The sequence below is a fragment of the Pterocles gutturalis genome, unplaced genomic scaffold (genome assembly GCF_000699245.1).
Source record: "Pterocles gutturalis isolate BGI_N339 unplaced genomic scaffold, ASM69924v1 scaffold18933, whole genome shotgun sequence".
Classification (NCBI taxonomy): Eukaryota; Metazoa; Chordata; class Aves; order Pterocliformes; family Pteroclidae; genus Pterocles; species Pterocles gutturalis.
The window spans coordinates 33,418-58,621 of NW_010120911.1; the positions used below are offsets into that span (position 1 = coordinate 33,418).

A 25,204-nucleotide genomic window follows, 5' to 3' on the forward strand; every position below is an offset into this window, starting at 1 on the left:
GAGAAGAAATTCTAAAAAACTCTATTGGAGATTTTGAAGACTCGTGTTTGCTTTTGGTGACAGCGGCATGTGCATGCTTCTGACAAAAATGTCTGACTATGGAAATGGGCAACAGAGGTTTGAAGGCTCCTAAGTAACGAGGGAAGTTTTAACGTCCAACACTGATATTGCAGGTCTTGCAGCTGGGATCTTTCTTTGCATTTGCAGTAGATAAGCTCATTAGTTGGTGACCAGTGATTTCTGCAACTGTGCCGAGGGAGAGATCCACAGGATCAGTGTAAATTACTTCCAAAATAACATCCTGGGCATGATGGTAAACCATGACACCGTCTTCTTCATCGCAGGTCAGAAATTTGTTATCTTTTATGTTTAGCTGAGGAAGGCGCTGCTTACAGAACTCGTCTCCTGGTGATCCCACAGGGGCGATGACGAGAATGACGTAGTGGTAGGCTGTGTACATGCAGTAGAAGTCTCCAAAGTACAAGTTAGTATTTGGGTTGAAGAGTTTTTCAGCTGCAATCTCAAACCTGTATCTTCCATAAGGTGAATCTTGTGGTGGCTTCCCGGTGTTAAACTCAGTGTTGCAGCTAAAGAAGATGCCTTCCAGCTTCCCACTGATCGGAGAGCCATGGCTGCCACTGTTATCCTTAACAGATGGCTGCATAGCATTCCCATGATGCTCTCTACAAATGAATGACTGGTATTGTTTATCTTGTAACACATGTTAAAGAAAAAGTGGAAAGTTAGGTTGTCATGCTGCTTGGTAACAGGACTGAAGGGACACGAAGGAAAACTTAAACTGAAAACTGTTGGTAGGGTCATGATCTTAGGACCAAGAAAATCAAGTGACACCAGGCTCAGAGCAAGAATAACTCCTGCTCAAGGGAAAAACCTGCTTTCCAGTCTGGCTTCTCTGTCAGCTGTGAGCTGTGTGGGTATTATATGCAGGCAAAGAATAGCACCAAAAAAAAAAGCCCCCAAACCACCAATATCTTTAATTAGCTGATTTGTTCAGCCTGCCACTACAACTCTAACAATAACCAGTTTAGTTTAATCACATGTTGAAAATTGCAAGTCAGTCACAATATGCTAAATATACAGTTTGTTAATGCATATTTTTAGCACAGACAGTATATATTTCACACAGAAAACTGCCAGTGAAAATTTTTTTTGAACAATGCTTTTTTCAGAGAGCATATAGGAAGGAATGTACTGTCTGCCATAGTTTTTTTCCCCCAGATGATAATTTCAGGTCTAATTTGTCTACTGCTGACTTCAGTGAAAGCAGAGCTGGGCACAAAGTATTAGATAATTTGGTTAGCTTCCACTTTGGTTGGTATCCAGCTTCTGCAGTCGCTGGTCCTAAGGGGGAAAAATGTACAAGACTAACTTTTTTTTTTTTTTTTTTTTTTTTTGCCAGATGAGCTCAGTTTGGTTCCAGTGAAAAGAAACATTCAATATAACAAGTGAATTTTTAAAACTGTAAATCCCAAATTGCACTCAGCAGCATTAAGCACCTAAATTTAGAAGAACAGTCCAAACCACCCCATCTAATCTTCCTTAACACCTGTGATTTTATGTACAGCAGGTTGTTCCCCACACCTCTCTGGAAGTGCTGCAGTGACAGCTTTGGTTCTCTCTGCACCTGCAATCACATGATACCAGAAAGGGAAACATTCCCTTTTGTAAATAACTCCTGCAAAAACATCAGGTTTACTAGGCATCCTTGGAAAATGCCTTTATACACACTGAGAGATTAGAAAATGCATGAGGCTGTGGGGCTGGAGTCTTAAGATGCCCCTCTTGCTTTGCTTCTACTCTTTTTTCTTTTTTCCTTTTTTTTTTCTTTTTTTCTTTTTCTTGTTTTGAGGCAATGGGATAGTAGCCAAGACAGACTGTTCTCTCTCTGCTTTTAGCTTGCAACAGCTCCAGGTAGAATGGTGCTGTGTGTTAGAAGATTTTACTTGGTTAAAGCAGAAGGTAGCACTCAAAGCAAACAAATTCAGTGTATGCATACAAAACAGCTCTAAATAACTCAGTAATGTCTCCAACTGTGATTATTTTTTTCATTATTTCTAATTTCCTCTGCAGTAAATCTTAATTTGACTCTGAAATAAATTTAAAAAGTTTTCTGGGCCATTCAAATACTACATTGTTATTGTCTTAAGCCCTATTTCACAAGACATTGATTGGGGTGAGGGGATGTAACTGGTATATTCTGACTGAAACGATTACTGGGAAGAAAAAAAAAAATCAGTTTGAATAACCACTGTCTCTGCAACCTTAAAAGGCAGGCATCTTGCAGTTCTATTTCTGCGGCAAGATACTGACATCCAGTGGCCAATTAGGCTAATTATAGGTCACTCTTCCCAGGGATGTGAGCTGCTTTACTGCGCTCCCAGCAGAGGTAAGCAGCAGGGACATGAATGCTATTTAAAAGCTCACACTTCAAACCCTCCATTTAGGGCTTGCTGCTTTAGCACTGTCACAGTTGCTTGTTTCCCAATGCTACTAGAGCTACTCTACAAGCTCCTCCAACCTTGTTTACTGGTTATGACACAACAGAGGCCATTGGCTGGCATGCTGTGACAAGGAATTTTTCCTAAAAAGGAAGCATGTGGTCAGGGTTTTTAACATTCAGAAGGATGTATTGTGGAAGGACTAGCTCTTGTGACAACATTAGTACATTTCTGGTCCAAAAAGGTGACCATCAGACAGTTATAGGTATTCTAGCTTCATACTGACCTGGCAAAACAGCTTTTTGTCCCTTTAACTCACTAACAGAAGGGAGAACAAACTAGTCTCTATTTGTACCAAAGAAATAACATAGCAGGAGGGAGGGGAGAAGATACACGCTATAAATGCACCCTCAGTGGCAATTTTTCAAAGTTTTATGAACATAACAGCAGGTGCACTATGATTACATAGCTGAAAACAAAGCTATATGAGAATCAGCACCATTACAGGCATATTCCTTCTGTGGTATCTAGTCCAGGATGGCAGCAGAGATTTGCAAGGTCCCCAAAGAGCCTTGACAACTGCAATTCATTCTCTGCCACCATTGAGTTCTGCAGCTTTGTCACTATGTGCAGTAACCTAATTCTTCCAAAACAAAAAGCAAACCCCATGCACTGGAATATACAAGACCCTCCTGGAATTGAGCAGATACTCATGACTACAAAGTGGGAATGTTTCCAACAGTAGTGGGGTCTGCTCTTTGGAGTTGGATTCCCTTAAGTATTTTTTTTTTCTTTACCAGTTTTAAAAACTTCTAGTTCTAGACAGGTACTAGTGTGAGACCCACACAAAACTGGAATTACATGGCACAGCAGCAGCCCCATCTCTCAGTACATATTAAAGAAGCATAGTCAGTGCTGACAGCCTTCTGACACAGTGCTGAAACATGTCAACACACTGCTTACTTCTCATACATGTTCTTCTAATGGTGGCAGGTTACCTCTGCATGGTGGCTGCTCCTGCTCAGTCACTACACGAGCTTTGATTCCTTCTACTGAAATGTCTTCTTCTCTACCATAATGGTGCTTCCAGTTGTGTGTGTGCAAAGGCACACTGGGTCTCCAACAGGAGTAAGGAACCTACCTCCAGCTATCCCATTTATTTGTTCCAGCTGAAGCACACTGTTGTAAAATTGTTTAAACATCATCCCCTTCTCCCTCCCCACATGATTTGCAAATTAACACTCGGATTGCAGAGCCCCAATCACTACATTTGGGCATAGAAATGGGGTGGTTGTATGCTGATAGTGAATATTTTAAGTGGAACCCTTATTATGCAGGCAAATGCCCCTGCACACAGTTGTGTACTCCTACTATTAGGCATCTCACTCTACAACAGAAGTATTTGGCTACCAAACACTCTGTTGTGATAACAGACACTTCAATCAGGCTGGAGACCCTTCAGTTTCTGCTTCAACACATGAACTTTTATTGCCTAATGGAAGCACTGAATTAAGCAAGGTGGAAGAAATTAGTTTTATTTTTAATTTTTCCTTCTTTCAAACTGGCAATATAGCATATGGACATTCTACTCTAACTTTGGCACAGCTGCCTCCATTTACTTGTTTTCATTACTTCCCAAACTTGCCAAACAATTTTGCATGTGTTTACTTTCTTACCTGGTATAATCAAAGTATTCTTTGTGCTGATTCCGATAAAAAACAGACAGCTTAAGCATACGGCCTGCAATCACTTCAGCTTTTTCCAATAGCTGTGTTAGATGAACTTTTGAATAATCTAGAAAGAAAAGACAATCTGCTAGTATGGGGGGGGGGCAGGAAAAAACACAATACTCTCCAAAAGCTACACGGTCGCACAGACTTAAAATTGGGAACAGAAGCTCGGTAACATACCTCAGGGCATACAGCAGCTATACAGAAACTAGGTAGCCCAGCACCAGTTTCCAACAGTGGCAACAGAAAAACGGCAGGAGCATGCATGTGTGATTCTCCCCAGTCCTTTCCCCATGAATACTCTACAAGCCTACAACAACTTCCAGCTCAGGATTTCCTGTGTTAGAGCTGGGTTCCTTGTATTTGGGACTGCAGTGGAGCTGAGAACTGCCCTCTCTGACTTATGTAATTAATTTGATAAACTGTTTCGTACAACATACCCTGTTGTGAGCCAATAACAATACATATAACTAAAAATCTTGCTTAGGACCCAGCCAACATCCAAAGGAAGAGAATTAGAAGTCAATGACAGCCTAAACTGATCCTCAAGACAGGGTGTTGGGATGCTCAGGTACTGCAGGATGCAGAGAAGGGAGAGCAGCAGAATGTCTTGAGCAGGCTGTCTGTTAGGGAGCAGCCATTCTGTTTGTTCTCCACAGGTGCTAGTAGCCACCAATGGGCACACAAGTGGCCCTGCTCCACTTTGATTCACCAGTCTCCTGTCCTAGCCTGGGACAGGCAATGGTGCCAGGCACAGCACTTTGGGGCAGCTATTGCGGAAATAGGGGCACTCCAGCTACCTCTCATTAGTGCACTAAACCCGAACATATACAAAGCCTAAAGGTAGAATTGCAGCTTCCAGGTGTGACTACTATAACTCTGATAGATGGCTAACCCACTCATTCAGCAAAGCTAGCATTCATTGCACACGTCCTGTGATGCATGTTTCCTCAGCAATATTACCTGCTGTGCAAAACTCAATGATTTCACTCCACTCAGAAACAACATAGTCGCCATCAACTTGCTTTGATGCTGTCTGCACTGCTACCGTGTATTCTGTTCTTGGGCTCAAGAACCAGTGTCCGCGGACTGTCATAGGCAAAGGAACAGCTTTGGCCACCAATTTAGTGGGCACATCCTGATGGAAACAAAAAGACAACACACAACTCAGCAGTGCAACCAAAACAACCCACCACCCCTTCCGTTGTTCTTTTTGCAATGTAATCCCCAAACCCTGGCTCTTCTGTGTAAACCTTAGCTCCTTCTCACAGTCCACTGATGCAGCAGAGTCGACAGAGTGGCTGAGGACAATGGCCTAAGGTCTGCTCTAAGAGCTATGGTGATAACTTGCATTTATGAGTTTATTATTGGTTCCAGGTGACTGAAGACTGACACTAGAATATATAACCCAAATACATATTTCAGACCATTTGTGCTTAAGTATGCAAAAAGAGAAAAACACACTACAAAGCACAAGGATATCTTAATTTAAGAGCTTCTTGTGCTCTCGTTACCATTGTTTTCTCTGTCAGTGTAACCAGAATTCCTCCTGCTGCCAACCAGTCCACCTATATTGCTGTTGATATCTTCCAAAACAAACCTCAACAGAGAAAATTAAACATACTGCAGAGTAACTCTGTGGTTTTTACATGTAGCAAAACACCCTTACGTACAGGAAGGGCCAGAACAAGCCAAACACACATCTAGATGGTTTGTGCTTATCATTGCACCTCATGCTCCCCAGCCCACCGCCATTTCAGATACTCTGTTTTGCTTTTCCTGTGTATCACACAATAGTGCAACAAAGAAGAAATACCTATGTTGAAATACCTCATTTCTACAGCACTAATGAATGCCACACGGACCACCAAAGGGAAGAAAAACATGAAGAACTGGATAGTTTGTGCCAGAACTGTGGGGGAAAGGACTCATGGTGGAGCCGAGCAATTCTCTGCACAGTGTACTTAAGGAGCTGTGGTACAGTGAAGGAGGTATTTACTTCTGAATATTTATCAGTAAGCATAGAATAGTAAGATGGCTGGCATGTGAAAAGTGGGCATTTTAGAGAACATCCACAGCTGTCCACATATAAATCCTAGTCTGTAGTCACCCACCTATAAATATTAGCACAGTAGTCCCTTAAGCAAAAAATAAATAGAAAAGAGACATTTTCTGTTCCTGATCTGTAAGCAAGACCTTCTGTTATGGAAAAAATATCTTTATTTTATTGTTTTTCTGTCAGCAAAAAATATTATTTGGTTTCTGTATTGAGAAACTGTAAATTAGCAGGTTGTGATATTACAAGAACTGAAATGTGATTGACTGATAATCAAGGGTAAGATTTTGTTCTAATGATTTCTTTTTGCTAATTCACATTTAAATCAAATAACAGCTGGGAGAAAACTTGCTCTGTACAGGACTCAGCTGTGCACTCTGAAATAAATAATATATAAAAGATAGAGAAAAATTACAAGGAAAAAGAAAAGAAACCTCAAATGACATTTAAAGCTGCCACCCTGGAACTATATTGCAAAGGCATCCCACTGGGTTGAACTCGCTAATGCTGAAGCAGTCAGCAGCTGCTACAGTTACAATCATTACTCTTCCTGTCATCTTTTCTTTGTCTATGGTAAAACTGCCTCCATATGGGTCATGTCTCTGTGCCCAGAACCCAGTGGTGGTTTTTGCCCCCATTAACGTTGTCAGTTTTCATGGAACATCAAAAGCCTCATTGCTCCCATTTGTCAAAGCCTCACCTTCTAGATGTGTATCAGGAGACTCTTCTAACTGTACAAAAAAGGGCAGACTACCTAAAAACATATTAAACAGAGGGTTTTATCTCTTGCGCAGCCTGGGAGGAGGAGCAGATACGATGCTTTTCATAAATCTAAACTGTTCTTTTTTCTAAGCAAACATTTGAAAAAAATTTTTTTTTGCTTGCTATACTGACCTCAGGATAAAATGTTCAAATGTTCACATTAAAATTTCTCTGAGGGTTCTCCATTTCCTCATGTCATCTCTTTTCTGCTCAGCTCTCATTTCTAGCTGAGCCCCCAAAGAAGTGCAAAGGAGGTTATATGCCAGTCGGGATTCTGGAGTGGCAGATGGCCGCTCCACCACCAGCACCCACCAGACCACTCTAAAGGTACCTAGACAGCCATAATTTCCAAGGACAACCTGGAAGCACTGAATAACTAAGCAGCAAGGTATACAAGTCACACTACCTCTTTCATTTTTGGGAAGAGCTGTCTATTTTGCAGTCTCTTTTCATTGCCAAAGAAGCAGCTTTCAATTTTCAGCTTTCTCCCATTTCATGTTATCCTTCCCTTTGCCAGGTCTGCTTGTAGGACACACTGTAGGAACTTAGCACACCCAGGTTCTAGTCCTGGTTTTGCTAAACAGCTGAGCCTCATTTCCAATTACAAGGGAATAATCATAGTTCCATATCTTAAAAAAGAGGGAAGGTATGCAAATTGCATTGAGAAAAAGACACTTATTAGAATTCTAGTCTTTACATACTCCTACCAATACAAATCTCCTCTTTCACAGATATGATAGCAACACTCATAAATAATAAAACTATATGATATGCACCCTAAATATGCTGAATATATCTTATATATTTGCCAACAGAAAAAGTACTGAAAGGATGAAGCATTCATGCACGCTCTCCTAGGTTCACAAGGAAACAAACAGCCCCCGTTGCTGAAGTACAGCATCTCTCTATCAGGTTGAGTCTACATCCCAAGCCATTTGCTCACAGCCATGTGAGGAAACTGAGACTTGACACTCTCTACAAGTTAGAAAACAGTTTAAGCCGGTCATTTGTGCTTATCACCTGTGAGAGAGACAGGCACTTGCAGACAGTGATCCACCCTACCTGTAAGTTAAGTAAGGATGCTTGTCTCTAACCATACTAGGGTTATGGCAAATTTTGAATTTGAGCAATTTTTAATTTCTTAACAAAAGCTTATTCTAGAAATCGTGTTAAAGATTACTTAGTACTAAAGACGCATGAAAGCAAACACATATGTACATTGTCACGGTTAGTTGTTAGAATGTTCAGTCTGTGCAGTGCTCTCACCCATCATCTGCTGTCTGGATTTCCATCATTCCAGCTGGGGGGAAAAAAACCAAACCAAACCAAAACAAACCACCCCAAAACCCCAAAAAAATCTTCACTTCACTTCACTAACACAATTTGTAGCAAGAAATTTTAAGTTAATTCTGACAAGACATCCAGCTTATTCATCATTTTAGTTGACAGACTTTAGTCTTCTGTTGTTATAAAAACAATTACCTCTCTCCTTTGACTAAACAATCAGAGTAAAAAGCTAGGGAATTGCTGAGAAAAAACCAAAATAAATCTAGCGGCTTATCTTTATTACTCTACCAATATCCTTGTCCTCCTCTCTCCATTTTAACCCTAGTCTTATCACTGTGATAATAGATTTTGAAGTGAATATAGTGTCTGATCTGCTAGGGTAGCTCTACCTTTTACAGAAACAAATTTTACAAATTTAGACCAGTTTGCGCATGAATAGAAACGATGTAGATTAATAAAATGAGATAAATTAAAAAGAACCCATCCAAGTAAGCATTTAGACTAGAAGGTTTATTTATTCCTGTGCTATAAAATGGCAATTCAAATGCTTCCAGTCCAAAAGTAGTAACAGTAAGAAAAAAACAAACATACCCTATTTCATTTGCTACCACAATTAAAAACGGGTCATAATAAATGGCTATTATAACATTAAATTTAGTAGTGCTTTGCACACTGGTTCCTAGCAACATCAAATTCTCCATTTCAATCAGTAGTAAGTGATTTTTCATTACACTTAATTAATACGTTACTTCCGACCACATTAAAAACAAAAAAAAAGTCAAATAAGCAAATGTGAAAATTATACACATGCTATTAACAGCAGTCACAGGAAAAATACTCTTACAGTAAAAAGACTCAGAGAAATTGGTGGAAATATTTCCTGCCTATCCCACTAGTTTATAACCAATGGCAATTTAGATGTTGGTAGAATTAGAGGTCTCATATTTGCCTAGATGGTTATCTGTGCCTTGGCAAACCTTATCTTTTGGAGATATTGCCAACATTGTTTTAAAATTTGCAGATCATTGTGTTGTTTAATTTTTTGTTCAATTCCATGTTTCTCTAGACTTCTCAGTATTTCAACTATTCTGAGGTCAAAGCAAATTTTGCTGGATTTGGTAACTACAGATTCTGCAATACATTCAATATGTCCCTGCATCAGTGGCTTGAGGAAAGAGGCCAGATGAATATTGAGGTCACAGTGCTGAATGCTGTGAACTAAAATTGCTGGAAGCCTTCCTAGAAGTGCATTAGAATTTGTGACTCTTCTGTTGAAATTACATGTGTTGCTCTCATGAGTCTGTCACTGAACAAGGGCAGGCACAGAATACATAAATTGTTTAAATAATCATTAAGAACTAGTCAGGAATAAAAATTTCTGCCTTGCAATAAATTGTACAAGTTCCAAAACTGTTTTAGTTTCAAATTAAATAGAAAAGGTAATGTTCAGTTCTCTATTATACAGATGCATATGTGTGTACATGCACATAGGCTAGAGATGGAGAAGGTATTACAACTAAAAAAATTGTCAATCAGATTAATCAAAACCCATCTTTGCTGGATGTCCAATACCTGTTTCCCATGGTCTGGCTTTGAAAGGTTAATAAAACACTGAGAGTCATCTATTTAAAATCAAGTATTTCCACCTTGATTTTTAAATTAAAATTACCTTGTGTTTAAATTTGTTGGAATTCTTGTTTTCTTTCTTGTTGAGATCGATGAAGTAATGAGTAATGCGGTCCTTGGATTTAGCATCCATCTCCCAAGAAATCTTGAAGGAATCACATGTGATGTTACTTATTTTGATGTTGTGCGGGACTGGAAGTTCCTCCATCTCTGCAATCCCACTATCTTGTGATTTATTCCCTGCAAAAAAAATTAACATAATTCATTCAGTTAAAAGCCTATTAGAGATCTGTTTTCTGTGTTCCATCACAGTCACATCTCTGAACGTGCTTTCACAGTCTGATGGGTGGTACTCAGAAGCATCCATGAGGTACAATTGTGCAAGTCTCAATTTCAGTGCTGGCAAATATTGGAAAGGGATTAAATTCCTCATGTGAATAAATACCAGTAACGCGTAAGCAGGCTGCACAGACTGGATAGTATCACAACTGTGTGCAGTTGCAGTTTGAGAATAAGAAACATGTGAAGCTATCTGGTGCTACAGTGCTTAGTTAAGATGCCAGCAATGTCCACAGTTAATATAATGGCCCTATGCATACCTGTCAGTGAAGTAAATACAGAAATCATATTCAACCTGAAATTATTTTTCAAGCACAGAGTAAAACCAATCTCTTCAAAGTTAATAGATGGGGTACATATACACACGTGTACACATATATTAAACCATGTCTCCTTCACAATGAAACAATTAACAGCGATCACTTTGTTGAGCCACAGTAAAAGGCACATACACACTAATTTCTACAGGAGAGGTGAGGAGGCACTTTTACCTGAGAGTGCAGTGACAGGACAAGGGTAATGGTTTTAAGCTGATAGAGGGTAGATTTACACTAGATATTAGAAATAATTTTTTTCCTGTGAGGGTGATGAGACACTGGCATGGGTTGCCCAAAGAAGCTGTGGATGCCCCATCCCTGGAGGTGTTCAAGGCCAGGCTGGATGAGGCTTTGAGCAACCTGGTCTAGTGGGAGCAACCTGGTCCCCGCAACCACCCATGGCAGGGGGTTGGAACTCAACGATCTTTAAGGTCCCTTCCAACCCAAACCATTCTATGATTCATTTTCTGGTCCTTATTCTCTCTATTCTATTTGCCCAGCTGGGACCCTGCAGTTTTCTTGGGAAGTTTTTTCTAATTTCTCTAAATGCATATATGTTAGATGAACAAATCACCACTGACCCCAAAAAGCATCAATGGTTCTAAGATTAGACCTTCCATTAGTTCCCAGGGCAACTTTGTAGTAGATCATTCTGTGACCATTAAAACACAGAAACTTTGGGTGATCTTGCACTGCATAAGACACAAGTCAAAAGTGAACAAACAATTCAAAAAAAGCAGAAAGACAAGAAAAATAGTGGGCAAAAAGGAAAAAAATAGAGAAGATTATATAAGGAGTAAAGAAACAGGCATAAAAAAATTAAACATAGATAAGAATAGAAAGAAACAACAGAGAAAAACAAGGCTAATGTCTATGTAAGAATGAGAGGAAAGCTCCCAAATTCTGTCCAGATGAGGAAGATTAAAAGCCCATGCAGAGATATGAGGGAACACATTATATTTTAGTCACATTATTTTTAGTCACATCTAATTATAGAAAAAGATAGTATATACTTCCATCATAACTGATAAAAAACTGGACACAGAAGGTGAGTCTAGTCAGTAATAATAATAAAAATATGACTTATTACAGATATTTCAACCTATCAACATAGTTGTTGAAGAATTGTACCAACACCTCAATGCAGGAATATTAAGGTGTGCCTGATTGTTCAAAATTCTCCACCTGCCTACGTGAAATTCAATCAAAGAGTCTACAAAATCCATAGATTTCCAGATAGTATTCTGAATAAAGTAATTTTACTGATGACATCAAGAATGAATAATAACTCTTTTCTATTTTTGTTCCATTTTATGCATTTACATCCAACGAGTTGTCTATTCTTTACACATCCTATTGCCCTTTTTTTCCTTTTTAACCAATATCAAAGTCAGATGGTGCATGGCCTTGCTCAAAATCCTATCCTATTTGTGCCATCCACAATGACATTTTCCACAACTGCACTGGCTGCAATAGTCTCAGAAATACTGGTCATTACAGAAAGCTTTCTGTTCGTATGAAATGGGTGGTTAAGTGCTTTTCCCAACATGAGATTTCAGAAAGCCAGCAGAGAGAAAATGGCATTCCCTTCTTTTGTAGGCATCTTTCATTTGAAAAATTACTGAAAGCTCTACCAGGTACACTGAAAAGGGTACACACAATCGCTCTTCCAGGAGTGAGGCTCTTTGTTTAAGCAGAAGATAGAGTGATGCTGCTGAGGTTCTCAGACCTCCTGGAGAGCTGTATGGACTTGGACCCCAGCACACTGAATACCTGAATAAAGACCTGAGCAGACATGCAGTCACGAAATCCAAGCCATATATATCCACAGTACGTTGACGTGCAACTTCTTTGCTTCAAAAGTAAGCTTCTATACTCCATAACTGTGGTCCCTAGCCATGTTACAAACAGACAAACAGTAGTTCAAGCTACTGAAACAGCTTCAGTAGTTCAAACTTCAGAAGAGATGTACAAAGCAGTAATGATCACTGACAAAAAGTAACAGGGATTAAAAAAGATCTTAGAGCACACGAATGACAGTCAAAGAGCAAAAATGCTTGTGTAAATGGGCACTGTTTTCTGTACGATTCTTAGAAATAATGTCTCGTATACATCTTTAGATGTCTGTGCTACTGATCCTTTCATTTTATTTGCTTAAGAAGTGAATAAATAGTTTAAGTAAATGTCTAGAAGAAAATCTCTAGGTAATTTTTAGCAACATTTTTAATGTTAGAAAAAGAAACCACTTGCATTACTAAGTGCTAAGCTATCCTTTTTTGTGTGATTAAACAAAATCCAAATTAAACACTTTTCTGAAACCTTTAAGGCTCATTGAAAGTGGAAAAAAAAAATCATTTTACAGATTTTGAAATGCAAAGAGAAAATGAACAGACTATGGAATAAGAAAGTAAAATGCCTCACAATCATCACCAACAAGCAACACTCCAGTTTCACTTCTATTGGGAATACGAAGTATCGGTGATATTCGTAATGCATACTTGTATTTTGATACAATTTTGTGATTTGTGTAGCCCTGAATGCCAAAATCCATTGAGTTGACAGACAGTAATAGGAACCTGGTAATGAAACACAGTATTAATACGGAGGATGATGACTCAGTGAATATTGCTAAATGGTGACTTTTTAATAGAAATTGGTGTACTATTGCATGGGAACCAGGAAGAAAAGGACAGAGCATGAAAAACACACTCTTGCTCTCTTAGACTTAACCGATCCTAGGAAACAAACACGCAGGTATTTAGACCAGCTTTGCCCACACAGCAGACACACTAGCATTCAGACTACCAAGAAATTTTGAAGCAGCATTCTCTTGTAAAGCATAAGCGCTAACTCAGAATCTGGATCCTGCAAAAACTAGTGCTTTTCAATGTTAGGAACAGCATTCTGTCCTGAGACATACTGGAATATGACATTAAAATGTTAAGTATAGTGCTTGACATCACTGCATCATAATTAACTAGAACAAAATGAAGATGACAGGATAGCACACAAGGAGAGTCAGAATATCCTGTCCAGTCTGGTAATACATGTACATCACTTAAAACAACTACATCACATGGAATATTTCCATTAGAGTTTATGAATATTATAAAAGTGTTACAACTACCATAATAGACAGTTACATACTTATAACACAAAATATTAAGAATGGTCAGAATTTTCAATAGGAGAAGGGTAACTTTGAACTAAACATGGAAGTCAGGTGTTTGAGAAAATACTACTATCTGCTTTTAAAGTGGAGGATCATCCAGAGTCTGGTAATACTGTCAACCAAACCACTTAAAAATGTTGGCTGGTACAATGGGCTGCTTAGCAGCCTGCCCGCTAGTTAAAAGCGGAGACTTCACGTGTGTGGTAAGTGAAATATAAGTGTAATGGAAACCAAACACTGACAGATACAATTGACTAAAAAGGTAACACATTTGTACCTTGCCTTTTTTCCATTTGTACTTTGGTGAACATTTTGAATTTGTTTTCATACTGGAAAGCATGTCCACTTCAAACTACTCGTTCTTCATACCAGGGTCAATTTAAAGAATAGATCAACATCAGGAGATAGGATGTCTACTAAAAGCAGGAATAACCGCTGAATTTACTCAAAACGAGCATACAGCTGCCCTAAAGCATTCCAAAACTCCAGCTGAAAGGAATTACTGTTATGGATGTGAAAACGGGTGAAGAAGGCCTTAGAATGGGCTTTCATGTTTGTCGCTTTGCTGCTTCACTGAGGTTAAACTGATCTTTTTTTGATGAAGCATCACAATACAGAAAAAATAAAAAATTAAAGTAGCATATGAAATGTTGCTCTGAAGAGCTTCATATCAAATTAAAATAGATCAGCTTCCAATTACTTATGGGTACTTCATTTTGCACATTCATGTTGCTTCAACACTGGAAGCCACTGCGGGACTGGATAGAAGCACTGCTTTCAGGTCTCTTTGGGGCAGAAACTTATAGAGGTGTTAGTAATCAAACAAACCTTGTCTCCCCTGCCAAAAAACACTAGGCATGTCATCCCTGTGTGCTGCAGAAACACCTCTGTTTTACCAAAAAAAAGGTTAACTTCTACAATGAGTGAAAGGGCCCAGTGACTCTTGACCCATACAAGAAATCAAAGACCACTCATGTGTGCATAGGTCACACAGAAAGCATAAGACTTTAAATTTCATCAAAGCCAAAGAATAAAAACAACACACCAGCTTTACTGAGATCAGCTGGAGAACTGCAATAATGTTTTATGCTCCTGTTCACAGGCTTATCTCTCTCTGCCATATCCAGAGTTAAATTTCAAGTTAAATTGTCTAATCAATTTTAAAGCGGTTATGATATTCACTGCTGCAGCTGAGCCAAAATGCTGGCAAATGGGTAACAAACCAGTTTTATTTATATACACATAGACACACTTAATTTAGAATCCTCATTATATCTTCTACTTACATAAATTATCTCTGAATGGTACAAAAAAGGCAGAAAATTCCCACTGAAGATTCATGGCTTTCATCTGTCACTACTGGAGAGAAATGATAAGGCTTAGAAACTGATAAGCCCACACTGAAAAGATGTAGAAAAGGATGGGTTTTTTTTTAATTTGCCTCGTCACTCAAAACAAGCTGAACCATTACATCTGCAGCAGTAGAGAAAATCTTAACACAACATCTGATTGGTAGTTACTGAGCATTCACAATCACACAATTTTTATGATTTTAGAATACTTGATCATTCTTTTTCGTTAGTTCTAAAAATACAGAGCTTCACAGAAGGACAAGGGAGTACACGCCTACTGATTTTTCATTTCACAGATAAACTGTTTATGTTATCCACAAAAGAAATCCTGAAAGGGCTAACTTGTAATCCACTCTGTAAGCACACTTAACAGCTCACAGAAGTGAGTTTTATGAAACTAGACCAATAAAATAATACCTTTCTGAGTTCCTATGACCTTGCTGATAGATGTTTTGACTCTGATACTATCTTGGCAAATACATTCCTAAAACATTAACAATGGAAAAAAAAAAACTGAAGCAGTATGATACACATTTAACGAATATATATATAATCCCTACACATCTGTATTTCCCATAGTTTGAATGTAATTCATGATTTGGAAACATTAAAAAGACAGGTTCATGCTCAAAGGTTGTATACCAGGCACACTGCAGTAGAGCTAAGTATTCAGAACTCATGCGATTTGTATTCAGCAATCAAATCACACCCTCTTCCCCCTAATTCCAGCCATAACACTAATGTGCCACCTTTCACAGCATTAACTATGTAGCTTGCTGCACTATGCAACCAGGAAAAACTATCCAGCAGTCAAGGAACAAACTCACAGAAAACAGAACCTCCAAATGACTGAATACAGTGACATAATAGCCATTCATCAACAGGGAAAACTACAAATATTACAGCCATGAGTGTGATTGTTTGTACTCAGTGTAAAACAAACTCGTGAAATATTCATGCAACTGCAACAATGTCCATTAAATTCAGAGAAACTAAAAGGAGGCAGGGCAGGGTGAAATCCTTTTCTCTGCTGGAACTGTAAAAGTATCCCTTCAGTAATCATGGGTGACAAAATATAGCTGTAAAACGTTACTATTTATCTGCAGTTTAGATTTGGATACTAGGGGGAATGACCATCAAAGTAACATAAGAATGCTTTTCAGATTGCCATTTCCCGTTCATGCTGTTTAGATTCAACTAATTCAGATATCTGTCCAATATCTGGACAAAAAATATTTATTCATTTTATACGTAGAAAAAATATAAATATCTAAACAGAATTTGGAATAAAAGTGGGGTCTGTGAACCATCACTCAACCAAAGTTAGAGCTGTCCTAAGTAGTGGTGGAAAGTTACACATCCCTGAAGTGAAGTAAATGTGCTTTATATCACTGAGCCCAAACATGCCAGGAGAACAACAAACAGAAAAGAGAAGAAAGCAATAAAATGGCTTTTCCTTGCATTACTTTGAAATCCCTTATTGACTGTTTTTCCTGCTAAGGCTTTGTCCTTCTGTCCCTCAAGATGCAAATTACATCAGCTTAATGAAGTGTAACTTACATTTTAATTTAAACCCATTCTGAACCCCCTCAACATGGATAAACACATTTGCCTCTTTTGGCATCACACTGGAAAATCTCCAGTTGTACGGACAAAGACAAGTCATCTGGTTACAAGTTTCTTTGTACTCAGGGATAGATCTTCAGTGTCTTTAGAGTCATGCTGTGGGAAACACGGACTTCTGATGCTTTTGGAGCAGACATTCAAAAATCACTATTATGCCTCCCCTAAGCTGACAACACCATTGCCATGGATCTTTGAAAACATGTTCCCAAAGAATTTGTAAAAAACATTAAGGCATTTTGGGCTGTCAACTTGTACCTTGAAAATCTCACGCTTGTCTTTGCATCTGAAATATTTGCTAACAAGAAGATTCTTTATCTGAGGATGAAACTCTTCGCATTTAATATGGTCTAGATTTAAAACAAAACACAACACTACACAAACAGTGGAACGTTTGTTAGTGATGGCTATTTCCAGGTAAAAGCCTGTCTTTTCCAGCTGTAAGTAACACTGCAACATCCTAAAAGCTCACTAGTCTGGCTACCGTTCTCAGCTGAGGTGGTGATTTGGGAACAGCAGTTTCTTAAACTTTGATTTCACAATGATTTGCAAAAACCATCTGTTTAAAACCTCAGTTTAATTTTCTAGAAGACATACATATATTTAGAGATTTCAAATAAACATAATGTTAAAAGTTATGGAATCTAACAATTCCCAAATAATTTAATTGAAAATATGGAAGTGTCACTACTTCTTAAAGTCAAGGCACTCATTTAAGGCTCAATTAAAACTCAGTAGAGGAACAGCAAAGTAAATAACAGCTCCTACTCAAAATATATCTGAAGACTGGCTGTCCTCTGAATTTACCTCTACCAGCAACAAAGAAGAAAACAGTTCAAGACTCTTCACAAAAATGCAATCTTTTGACATTTATATGATGAAAAATGGCTTTCTGATGGGAAAAAAAAAAAGATGATGGAAAACTAGGTGATACAAAACATACGTTTTAGGGGGACTATACAGACAATAAATAAAACTAAGCCTACATAACATGTCAAGCTACCAAAGAACCTCCACCTCTAATACTGACCTGTGGCCAAGGATTGAAAGTTTGCTACAAAAAATAAAGCCTAGATTCAGTGGTAATGGTTCCATTCATGCAATGTGTTAAAACAACTCAAAGCAGCCTCTATGTTGCTGCAGTTTTTTACAGAAAGACACTTGGAAGCTATTGAACTAACTGTGGCTGCCAAAAGCACAAGGAAGCCCCGGTGATATCCCGCAACCAGAAACTGGGAGGAAAGCCACTGGAACAGTCATCATGCCACTTCTACATCACCGCAATACTCTCCTACACTGACATAATTTCACTCATCTGGTTCACATAGTTTGGGGTTTATCTGGGCTGCTGTCATGCAGAAAATGGCGCACTATGTGCTCTGCTGTACTATCTGTAGAAAGACACACAAGATACTAACTCCTGCAGTTACTTCTGTGACATGTTAGCTCCATGAAAACCTAGGAATTTGATAAGGGAAATGCAACTAAGGTTTGTGAGCCAGAAAATAAGCAAGGTGAGACTTTACCCACACAGCACAAAATCAAAAGCTAACGCTGGATCCTTAATACATTCCGGGAAGATATCTGAAAATCAAAAGATAGGTAGAAGAGGATGAGAGGCATAGAAGAATAAACTATAAGGCAAAGCAATTTCTGAGATCCCAAAAGAACAGGTCTACATTATACACAGATACCAATAGCACATGTAATAAACACACCAAAGGCCAAACAAAATCTTAGAATATAAATCACATTTTTTCTAAATGTCACCTTTTTTTCAGATCTTAAAATATATCCATTGGGGAAAGAGAAAGTGTTTTTTCTCAAGTTAACATTTTCAATACACTGAGAGACATTAGCCATGACCTTTTGAAGTAGAAATGTTTGATGAGAGGGGATCAACTTCATAAAGAGCACCTAGGTACCATGACATAAGAAATCCTCATGCTAGATACTGATAATAACTGAAAACAACTCATTTAGAAACAGTAACTCGCATAAAATGATCAGAAACATCTTTACACCTTCTGAAACAGAAGAATTTCTACCTTTCCTTGTCTTGGTAATTCAGCTGATTGGTTATATATCAGTTCTATAAAGTTAAATATTGAGTTTGTAATTCTAGAAAACTGGTATAGACTGACAATATTTGAGTGCTATTATTCAGACTGAATTCTCCAACTTACTGTGGAGGTATTTTATTTACTAAAAAGTTCAACTAGAGGGAGAATTATTCTTTTGCTACAACCATCAAAAATGATAGGAAAGTGTCAGGAAATTACATATTATCTGCATACTTTAAATTTAACTGAGCAAAAATACAATACCTTGTTTTTCTCCTGAGCTCTGGAATGAATGGGTCCCTGTCCAACTCCTAGCTATATAAAATTGTTGTACAGGACCAGGACAATATGTCCCCACCAAGCAAATAATTAACCTGAATATGAAGAATTTTAATATTTACTGCAACACCTTGTTCAAGAGAGACAATGAAATCACACAGGGGAAATACAAATACAACAACATTTATAAAATTATCAAATCAAGATTGTGCTTAAACCATGACATTTTGGTCACATAAATTGCACTTCTTCAAGATGGCTATTATATTTCAAAGTTCAACTTGCTGTCCATAGCCGCATAAGTAACAATTTTGCTTTAGTCATACTTCTTTTCACATAGAATAAATGAGTGAGTAGTCTCAGACTCTTAAATGTCTCTCTCTGCTCTACCCCAGAATTCTAGTAAACCAACTTCCAATACAGATTTTTATATTTATAACAGCATATTTAAGAATATTTTCTAAGTAAGTATCCTTGTAAACCCATTCCTACACTAGATAAAGAGAGAATGCCTGGCTCTACAAATCCTTTTAGAGGGATAAATACCTCTAAATCGTCTCCTCATTTCCTCCCCATGTCCAATACTACTGTTGTGCATTTCCTAGTAAGACAATATGCACTCTGGCCAAAATTTAAAAAAAAAGTTTTGAAAATAAAGCATTACTTATTTATAACTGTATTATGTATATCTATATTTACTGAGTGTTTTCTAGATGTTCATATACCTTCAGATTCTCTTGTTACTTGGTTTTAACTCAAGGCTTAATTTAGGTGTTTCCTACTAATTTACACCATTGACTTCAGTATGAACATTCCACAGTGCAAAACAAAGAGAACAAAACTAGACCCTGTGAGCACAACTGTGCCTTTAGTACAGCTGTCTTCTTCAGCAGAGAGTGCACCCCAGAACTGTGCCTACATAAAGGACTGAGGAATCTCCAGATTGTCAAGGTTCTGTATTGAAGAATTTCTCTCAGCCTCTTACAAAGGGCTCAATTCTTCCTCCACCTCACAGGGAGCACAATGTACCCTACAATGGTCCCATGATTTAAATCAGGAGCAGACCAATATCTCAATCCTGCCACTGACAACAACTAACGCAGGCTCTTAGTTCCTGCCAAGCAGCGCCCTGCTCTCTCCCAAGCCTTGTTTTTCACCACCTGCTGTCAACTACCGGACTGAAACCTTGTTCCTTCTGCAAGCAGCCTCTTGTTTCACGAAGATGGCTCAGAGACTCAGATGCTACCTGACAGGAGGTGTAGTACATCAACTGAAGGACAGTGTGTAATAAAGAAAAGCATTCAGTACAGTATGGAAGGTTCGCCATTCACCTCAACACTAACTCATCTGAGATGTTTGTTTGCCCTTAGCAAAAGCATTTGACTGTCACGTATTTTGAAACCTTGTGCAGATGGGACTTTGGGGGCTAAGTTTCCTCAATGTGTGTGTTTTCCACTGACACCAATAGGAATACACAATGCAAGGGCGGCAAACCTGACAGCGAGTAGTACCAAATAAAGAGTTACACTGGCATATTTTGGACTATGACTATGCCATCAGAACTGTGGGGCTCTGGTTTACAGCTCAAGCATTCTCTCAGTGGATGCTGAATTCAACATTAGGTTAAACAGGAAACTAAGTGTATCTGTGCAGAGAAGGTTGCTATAGTTGGTAAGCAGAAACCAGATAGTCCCATAAATTTTGGCTTAGATACAAATGCCATCATGACTACTTTTCCTCTTATCTAAGATATGCAGATCTACTGATCCTACCATGCTCTAAGGACTGACCAAATCTTTGTGGTGGAGAGGTAAGGAGAAGTGTTAGGATCTCCTTTTATGTTCCATGAATATCAAAAACAAGTAAAATGAATTGGTCAGATAAGCTGAGACTAAGCACAAATAACACCACCAAACACCAGCATCTTGCTCCTCATCCTGTCTGCTGACTTACATATGCAAAAACATTTATACTGATATGCTGTTCACACTGAAGTTCTCTGGGACTGCTTATGCTAAAGATGTACTTTTATTTTTTACTGTACCTTGTCATGTTGAAGCTAAACAAGCTTTTCTGCAACCTGCTATGGAATAAGAACTGCAGTGGGACAAAAATAGCTACAGCTGCGCGACAACTCCTACTGGAACACCCCTGGTTTTCATGCCCCTGACTGTCAGAGCTAGGCTAGTGCAATTCTACCATCTTGAAATCCAACAGGACAGTATAGTAGACCGCAAACACTAAGCCACCACAGTACTAATTAAAGTAATGCTCTCATTTTGTTCAGCACAGCAAGCTTACAGTACATGGGTGGTAAGTGGCTCTTCTCAGCATGTGTTGAGTACAAGATGCATTTTAAAAACAAATTTTAATTAAAATGAGTATTTCTCAGCTTCTGAAAGGGAAAAAAAGATAATAAGGGATGTAAAAGGCTCTAAACCATCTTCTAGCTTAATTTAAATATCATTTAAAAATTAAAATTAACTTTACAGCCACTTACATGTACTAGAATTTGTATATAATGTATACCTTCAGTTATATGGAATTCCAGATTTTTAAAGCAAGTAACTATATCAGAAATAACACTATAAAAGCAGATCATTTTATCACATGTACTTTATTGATTTAGCAGGAGAAGCCTGCATTAATAGGTATCCACACATCCTTATGAAATTCTGACCATACTTCAGACCTCACTCAGATCCATTTTGTGGTGTATGTTCAGAAGGATGCTATCTCAGTACTGTTTTGCTGTAAAACAGGTAGTGACATTTTTCAGCAGAGTCCCACTCTGCTGTTTACTAAAGGGGCAGATTTTAGAGCAAGAAGGGATCTGGAGCTTCTTATGGCATGAGGTTTTTATCTTCTGATGAATAAACAAATACAGCTGCTTCTGAGACTGTGCAACTACCTATGTGTCCAAGACTAACAACAAAAGAAAACAGATTTCATAGATGAAGGCACTGACTGTTGCTTGGGGCCAGATTCTGATCCAGGTTACATTGCTCTGGGTCACTGGCCTAATTACTCCAATGCTCTTCATCTAACACAGTGTAACTGAGGGCAAAGCATTGGCCTTAATCTTCTACTGCTTTTAATATTAACTGTATATTCGAGAAGTGAGTGGCATTTCATGATTTGTGCTTTCACATGTCACTAAACAAAAGAGAGAGGCAAACAAACACTTCCACTTTAGTTTATTACTGTAAACCTCACACTCATACTTGTTTACCTCATTCTTATTTGGCTGGCAACAACTTGTGCCATTTATTGCAGCTATGTCTTAATCAAAACTAAAAATGTAGTCTCTTCCTCAGGTTAAGTCATGTGAATTCAAGTCTAGCAAGGAGAGGGAGCCTTGTATTCACATGAGCTTTAATTTGACCTGCCAGCTTGTCTGAAACCTGCAACTGCCTTGATCACACAAGGATTTTCATTTAAGACCCACTTTTCTCTCAAGCACAAAACCCAGAAAGGCAAAACTTGTCCCTTGAAAGGCAGCAGACAGAATTCAAGGTTGGGGAACATAATTTTAAGAAGCATTTTTCTTGAGAAAGTAGGGTGCTCAGCATGAGTGGGCTTTAGTAATTCACTGGCTACCCTGGCAGTGTGCAGCATGAATGAGCATTTCTTTACTTCAGCTCACTGGTAATCGCTGTGTGCTTTCACACAGATTGCTTGTAAGGAAGAGGGTTTGGCTCAGTTCTACACTAGTTTGTGCTTTTTAACTGTGATTTGAAACATATTACATATTCACAACAGTTTAGGAAATTCTGCTCTGTAACTTGTACTTTTTTTTTTAATTTATTTTTTATGCAGGTTTCAGACTTTCTCTCAGCCCCTGAAAAATAAAGGATATAGGGGTTTTGAGAGCCTTTTCTGGGAGGAGCTGGAGTTGTTCTGTTTTGTTTCATTTTTAGCTGGTTTCCTAGGGCAACAAAACATAGTCAAGGTCTTTGGATGTGGGTCTGCCACTGGTTACTAACTTTTGAACCTCTGACAAGAGTAGAGAGCTCATACATAATTTAGGTTGCTGTCAGTTCCGTTAAGGTAGGCAAGCATGCAGAAATGAGAGAGGACCCTGTTAAATACTCCCTATCAAGAGGAAGGCTACGAGTTCAAGCTTTTCACAGATACTAGAGTATAAAAATGACACAGTTATGAATACTGTAGACAAAACTAATCTTTAAGCAAGAGTTTTCACCATGTTAGAATTCACCCCTCACACCCTTCACGACACAGCATATAGACTGTGTGGGTTTATTAAAAGTCTTGACTCCAGCTCACCATTTTCCTGTCCTGATGGCAGTTGTAACAGATCTCTCATGTAGGTTCTCTAATGGGTATTGTCTAATCAAGAGGAGAAAACTCAAACTGAAGCTTTGATGTAATTGGGTTAAAAGAAACCTATAACAATTCTGAACCATCATATTCAAATCCATTGGAATGCCATGGTCCTCAATAGTTACAGAATTATTATTTTTAAAAGCACAGCTCAGTTGGATACTTTAAATACTTTCCATTACAAAGTGTTCTATAGTCTTATCATTCAGGCTATCAAACAGTCGTTGGATTGTAACACATTCATAATCATGATAAGACAAAACTCAATTATTACCTAAAGAGGAATAGCTGCACAACTTCCTACAAATTCATTAAGCCAACCAAGTCCCCTTGCATATGTTACTTCAAAAGAATTCATATTTAGATTCTTTTTTCATCTCTTGGATTCACAGCATTTAAAACCATCCCAAGCAATACTTTCCAACTCACGCTCCCTACTATATGAGCTAAATATATCGAGCATACTAAGATATACTGAAGAATTTAGTTTCACTGTATGGCTTCCATCTCAAGCACTGTACACTTGCATTAAGGCTGACAGCCTCACCAGACAGCCTAGGTGCTTTGCTGATGGTTTGCTCAAGAAAGCAACCCAGAAACCAGCTGAGCATTACAGAATATACAAAAATAGGAGGAGGAGAATCAGTATTTTGTTTTTCACGTACAGGACGTGATTCTGTCTTCCCTGCACTTGTACAGTTATGAGAAAGCACAGAGTACTAGACGTGTTCCTACTGCACAGGTCATGCTGGGGCACCTGGCTACCTGATGTATCACAAAACTTGAAATCAAACCCTCATGCTCTAGAAAGGCTGCTATACTCAGATCCCTGTAAATCAAGAATGGTTTAAGAACTCCGTGCTACCTAAATAGAGTGACAAAGTGAAATACAGAAGCAACATATTCAATGAGCCCAGATACCAATGGGCATGGTACAAAACACGTCAAAGACAGAGGAAACAAAGAGATGTACCCAGAGTTTCAGGTGCCTCCATCTAGGGGGGAAGGGAAAGTCACCTCTACACATGGGCAGAGGGGAGACAATCCCAATAAATTACATGTGAAATCCTACTTCTTAAATCTGTCCTTTCATGAGGGGTAAGCTGTGTCATCAGAGAACAGGTAACACTGGCTAAAATTCCAGTATGTTCCACACAAGAGGGACAGAACTTCTCTGTGATGCAATAGATTGAGTGAGCAGATAGGCTTAGGGATTTTCAATTCCTGTGATTAGAGATATGCCTCGAAATTACATTGAAAGTATAAAGGCTAGAAATTACTCAGAAATATGAGCACTCTGAAAGCCACACATTTACTAATAAGCATTATATTAAATTACCAGCATGAATTCCATCATAAAAGAGTAAGTGCATACTATTTACTTTATGTCATCAGACGCACCTTAGTAGCATTAAAATACAATCTGCTGCACACTCTGTTCTTAATTTTATCCCTTAGTTTATATAAAGTAATGTATAATTTCCTGTTACATAAATTGGATTAAAAAGACCAACGACACAGCATGAATCACTCCACTGATACTTGTATACTAGTACTTATGGCTGGCCAAAATAAGCCTTTTAACAACTTTTTGTCCCAGAATTATCTTTAAAAAATGTTATTTCTAGCCCAAAACTACAGATAGATTAAATCCAGCCAAACAACAACCTAGAGAATTCCAAATTAGATGCCTGTCTGTATGAAATATGATAGAATACACACAACAAAAGTTAGGAAAGTACAGTAGTTGTAACATCTTAATCATGCCACATTATGTACGCAAATTTGTTTTTAC

At 38.3% G+C, this 25,204-nt stretch overlaps 1 protein-coding gene across 1 annotated transcript; it reads right to left on the bottom strand.

Moving 5' to 3' along the window:
- PHYHIPL (phytanoyl-CoA 2-hydroxylase interacting protein-like) lies at window positions 1–10,156 on the bottom strand. Its single transcript, XM_010077066.1, has 4 exons — window positions 9,964–10,156; window positions 5,153–5,327; window positions 4,136–4,253; window positions 1–683 (listed from the first exon to the last, which is right to left on the bottom strand). Exons 1-4 carry the CDS (start codon window positions 10,126–10,128, stop codon window positions 149–151), a joined length of 993 nt encoding a protein of 330 aa, XP_010075368.1. The 5' UTR covers window positions 10,129–10,156; the 3' UTR covers window positions 1–148.
- Window positions 10,157–25,204: the final 15,048 nt, after the last annotated feature.

What these genes read in the sequence shown, in the direction of transcription:
- PHYHIPL (XM_010077066.1), bottom strand. Translation starts at nt 10,128, where the DNA reads ATGGAGGAACTTCCAGTCCCGCACAACATCAAAATAAGTAACATCACA. An exon ending in CATTGAGTTTTGCACAGCAG is followed by an intron (nt 4,254 to 5,152) that starts GTAATATTGCTG and finishes TTTTCTTTCTAG; the next exon opens with ATTATTCAAAAGTTCATCTA. An exon ending in GAATACTTTGATTATACCAG is followed by an intron (nt 684 to 4,135) that starts GTAAGAAAGTAA and finishes ATTCATTTGTAG; the next exon opens with AGAGCATCATGGGAATGCTA.